The 5,316-nt window shown below is 43.9% G+C and overlaps 1 protein-coding gene across 3 annotated transcripts in view; it reads left to right on the forward strand.

The window, feature by feature from the left end:
- The window catches only part of LOC127434835 (proline-rich transmembrane protein 4-like), a 50,870-nt gene extending 46,184 nt beyond the window's left edge, over positions 1–4,686 (forward strand). For all 3 annotated transcript variants that reach the window (XM_051687844.1, XM_051687845.1, XM_051687846.1), the window contains exon 4: positions 2,078–4,686. In XM_051687844.1, coding sequence (XP_051543804.1) covers positions 2,078–4,101 — 2,024 coding nt within the window. In that variant the 3' untranslated portion in view covers positions 4,102–4,686. The remainder of the gene's footprint in view (positions 1–2,077) is intronic.
- The last annotated feature ends 630 nt before the right edge of the window (positions 4,687–5,316 follow it).

A 5,316-nucleotide genomic window follows, 5' to 3' on the forward strand; every position in this document is an offset into this window, starting at 1 on the left:
GAGATACGGCTACGGAAGCTAATATTATACATCTTGAATGGATTTGCACATCAATTCCAAATGCATATTAAGGCTATCCTCTAAGAGCTTGGGGTTTTAATTATTTTGGATACACAGAGTGTCTTATTACAGTTTACATGGAGCTTAACATGTAATTCCAAGTCTGTTAGTCTATGCAGACCTAATGTATGTAACACTCCTCAACATCAGAGCCAAGCCACATAATCCAAAATCTAAAACAGCAAAGCAACCTCCTCCCACAACATTCTATGAAACAAGCGATACGATCACTATTGCATTCAAAAGTGAATGGTCAGCAACATCTCCTCATCACTGACCCTCAACACTGGAGCCCCTCAGAGCAGTGTTCTCAGCCCACTCTTGTATTCCTTGTACACACATGACTGTGTGGCAACACACAGCTCCAATGCCATCATTAAGTTTGCTGATGATACGACGGTGGTAGGTCTGATCACTGACAATGATGAAACAGCCTACAGAGAGGAGGTGCACACTCTGACACGCTGGTGTCAGGAGCACAACCTCTCCCTCAATGTCAGTAAGACAAAGGAGCTTGTGGTGGACTTCAGGAGAAGAAAAAGAGAACACAGCCCCATCACCATCAATGGAGCACTGGTGGAGAGAGTCAGCAGCTTCAAGTTCCTCAGTGTCCACATCACTGAGGAACTGACATGGTCCATCCACACTGAGGCCATTGTGAAGAAGGCTCATCAGCGCCTCTACTTCCTGAGAGGGCTGAGGAAGTTTGGAATGAACCACCACATCCACACGGTTCTACACCAGCACTGTAGAGAGCATCCTGACTGGCTGCATCACTGCCTGGTACGGCAATAGCACCGCCCACAACCGCAAAGCCCTGAAAAGGGTGGTGTGAACTGCCAGACACATCATCGGAGGTGAGCTTCCCTCCGTACATGACATATATACCAGGCGGTGTGTAAAAAGCTCGGAGGAAATTCATCAGAGACTCCAGCCACCCGAGCCATGGGCTGCTTTCACTGCTACCATCAGGCAGGCGGTATCGCAGCATCAGGACCCATACCAGCTGACTCCATGACAGCTTCTTCCCCCAAGCAATCAGACTTCTGAACTCTTGATCTCTCACAATCAATATACATTAGCACTGCACTTTATTAATCTTATTATCTCACACCGGACAGTCATAAATTATATTCTCTCTCAACAACACACTGGCAACTGACTATCAACCGACAGCCTGAATGTCGATACAGTACAATACAACCTACTGTATATTTTATATATACTTTATATACTATTTTTATTGTATGTGTATTCTATATTATGTGTATGTGTATTCTATATTGTGTGTACTGTATACTGTACATTGTATATTATTATTGTGTTGTGTAAATCTGATGTTGTAAATTGGTGTATGTCTCATCACTGTCATGAATGCTATGTTGCTCGGAACTGCACCCAAGACTTTCACCCACTGTTGCACTTGTGCATATGGTTGTGTGACAATAAAAGTGATTTGATTTTTGATTTGATTTGACTTATATTGAAACAACAGATATTATGTATCCACCTTTCATGGAATTCCATTATGCTGCATTTAAATTATGTCCTCTGTCTTTCACTTCCAATTGTTTAATTTTGCTGCCTCTCTGAGAAGTATAATTGTGAGAGCTGCTGACTTAAAAACAGGATTAAATCGTTAGACTGAAGAATGTTTTCCCAGATTTTGGGAATCTACTCATGTGCAACATGCTCAACTGGGCAGTCACTACAAACATGCCCTCTAGTGGTGATGTCAGTTGTAGAAAAACAAATCGTAGGTTATCATAGATGTTGGTGACAGTGATGATTGCTTTGGTTTTCTGTGTTGGTTTACCCATTTTTCATATGCATGAGAAATTATTTGACTAGATTTCCATTTCATTATTATATTTAAAGGGGTCCTATCATGAGGAATGGAATTTTTCTTAATCTTTTGAGATGAAAAAGTTAATTGTACTATGTAAACATACTGCAACTTTCAGAACTCAGTGTCTGCTTTTATTAATACTGCCATCCATATGCTGTTGTATTTCAGAAATGCCCACAACACTGTCTGAGGACTGGCTGACAGACTTTACCCAAGAATCTCCACTCCCGGACTGCAATGCAGAACATTCTGGAATCTGCAGTGACACATGGCCCACCACTGTTCTGAGCAATATCAGCAGCATAAATGACAGCACAACCACCATCTCCACTAACCTCTCTCAGAGCCCCATACCGTTTGCAGCCCCACATATGTTTGTGGCACTCTATTCTGATTGGAACAGTGCCCTGGCAACATGGGGTTCAGCGTGGGAAGTGCACATTTATGGACTGGGCACTGTGTTCTGTCTAGTTGCCTTGGCCTCCACCCTGAACCTTCTCTGCCTGCCCCTACAGTACCCATCAGGCTGTGGCTATTTCACTCTGGTCAGCCTCTGCCTGGTAGCTGCTGGCTGCACAAGGGCCTTTGCCCTTGTCTACGACTCCTACGGTTACCAGGATCGCTTGGCATCCACTGAGGCCTCTCTGTTACTTTATGAGGCACCATTCCCCTGCATGACAGCCGCCTTTGGCCTAGTGTTCCTGCTTCTGTCAATGCGCTCCCGTATGCAGCTTTCCTATTCAGCCTTTCAAAGACCCTGCTTTCTAGCCTGCTTGGTGCTTCTGCACTTTGCTGCTGCATTTGGCCCTGTTGCATTACTCCATGCTGACCAACAAGGGACATCACTATACCTGTATCTGTCCTTGATTTCCCGCGGTGCCTTTGTGGGTTTGGCGACTTTCCTGTCCACTGCATATTTCGTGTTCTACTGCTACGTTCGTGCTGACTCCAAGCATATTTATCATCTGAACAACACATCGCCAACACCAGCTGAACGCTACAACTGTTGCCCATTTGCGGAGAGCCGAGATTGGGACCGTGCAGCAGCTGCGGTGCTACTCTCAGCTGTCTTCTCCCTGGCTTGCGCAGGGCTGCAGCTCTACGCCATGCTGCACACCCTTGGTCTTGCTGGGAGCATTGAGGCCTTTCGGCCTTGGCCGTGGTGGACTTTTCAGTTCAATTGCAGAGTGTGTGAGGCTGTAGTCTGCATCACATTAGTACTGGTAGTTGCTCAGCCAGTCTACTGCTCCGATCACCTTCCCCAACTAGGCTGGACCGAACTTCTTGCAGCAAAGTCACCTATTATTCCTGGGAGCTACCAATGGACTCTATCCCAGCAGGAGAAGCTGGCCATCTGTGATCCAATTGGGCATGGAGAAACAGAGTGCTTGCCCTTGTACACACTGGTGGATGATCGTCTAGGCAGCTTGAATGGCCTTGACCTTCTATACAATAGTAACCAGGCATTGGCCTATCGGGACCTTGACCTAGACCTTCCCAACAATCAACCCAACACTAGTGCCCCCTCTGTGGGATCATCCTGTGCCAGTGACTCCACAGCAGATCTGCACCCTCCATCACCAATTAATCTGCGTCGAAGCATCGATGAGGCACTTTTTAGTGAGTCTCTTTTCCCCATGAGTCTCTTCAGCCCCTTACGGCCCTTCACCTATAGTGACCATTCCCTGGACGGTAGGGAGACCAGCTCCAGCAGTGCTCAAACCCTCAGAGACACCCATACGCTTGATCCAGGCCTATACAGAACATCCTCCTGTGTGGACGTGCTACCCCAGGTCCCGCTCCCTTCTCAAGCCCAACAGGATGGACCTCCGTTGAGTTTTCCTCCATCCCCATCTCCCTCCGTGTCATCCTCAATATGTTGCTCTACTCCAGAGCACTGGCGAGGCAGTTCTAGTTACAATTCCCTCTACAGGCAGTCTCTGGCTGGCTCCTCGCTAGTTTTGTGCTCTAGTCCAGAGGGACACAATCCGTCACCCTCTACCCTAAGTGGTGCCTCAAACCACTCTGCCACATCTGGCCACCAAGGGGGCAGCTTACAGAGACCCTACAGAACATTAATCTCACAGGAAAGTCTGGACCAGCAGTTTGACCAGTCTGTCCAAGAAGAGTTTATCAGTGTGTGCAGACAGATTGATGCTCTTAGCATCTGCAGTGAGACTATTGACCTCTAGAGCGAGACACAAAATAATGAAATGACAGAAGCCAAAAGACTGTCTGTGATTTTATCATAAGCAAGTAATGGACATATCAGGTGATTTGATTTGTGTTTGCCAATGTGCTAAAACAGCTTTATCAGTGTGTGTAGACATATTGATGCTTTTAGCATCTGCAGTGAGACTACTGACCTCTAGAGGGAGACTTCTACATTCAGACACAAAGTAATGAAATGACAGAAGCCAAAAGACTGACTGTGATTTTATGATCAGCAAGTAATGGATAGATCGTGTTATTTGATGAGTGTTTGCCAATGTGCCAAAACAGCTTTGCTCTGTATTAAATGAAAACATACAGGCAAATATGTTGAGGCAAGTCCCCCAAAGAGATGGATTCTGAAGCTTCCCTGTATAAGGATTAAGTGTCGCCGACTTCCAGAAGCTGAGGCAGATTTTGTTCAAAAGTTCTCAATAATATTTGGTAAACAAATTTGTAATTGTAAAGCATTTGTTTCAAATTTTCTCTACAATGCTAAGTGACATTTGTATACATTTGTACAAAATCCCTTTTTTGTCTAAACGATTAATACTGTGAGATTGAGAACAACTGACACCCATCCTGTAAAACAAATACTTGGAATTTTAGCAGCAGAAAATTGTTATTTAAAAATTAACCTGCCAAATCAAAGTTGGAAATCAACTTGAGGTCTTTGTGTTTTTGGTCTTCAGTTGCACAGATAACTACAAGTCCCAGTGGGTTGTTTGCAAGAATGCATTATAATGTTGTTGAATAGTCTAACTGGTTTAATTTTGTTGATTAAAAAGGACAAAAAACCAAGGATGGAAGTGTTACAGTACCCTCTGCTGGTAATATTAGGAATACACCCAGCAATCTGTAGTACTTAATGAACTGAGCTATAGACTGCCACTTCATCCATCTCTTGTGTATATCTGATATAAACTACAATTAATAATTGATTTATCTGCCAGGTTTTAGTCCATGTTTTCAATTACTCAATACATATTAACATTAAGATTTTGTAGTGTGCATGTTTTGAAAAACTGTGTGCGATACTGCTGATACATCTAATGTTTGTCATTAGAGGCTTTTGGAGATTTTAAATAAAATATATAATGCACTCAAATGCTAAAACATTATGAAACCGGAGTGAAACAAATGGTCAGTTTGAGTTTTTCAGTTTATTCAACAATATTGAACAAGATATGCAATTT

Source organism: Myxocyprinus asiaticus, chromosome 45, assembly GCF_019703515.2.
Source record: "Myxocyprinus asiaticus isolate MX2 ecotype Aquarium Trade chromosome 45, UBuf_Myxa_2, whole genome shotgun sequence".
NCBI classification, from domain to species: domain Eukaryota; kingdom Metazoa; phylum Chordata; class Actinopteri; order Cypriniformes; family Catostomidae; genus Myxocyprinus; species Myxocyprinus asiaticus.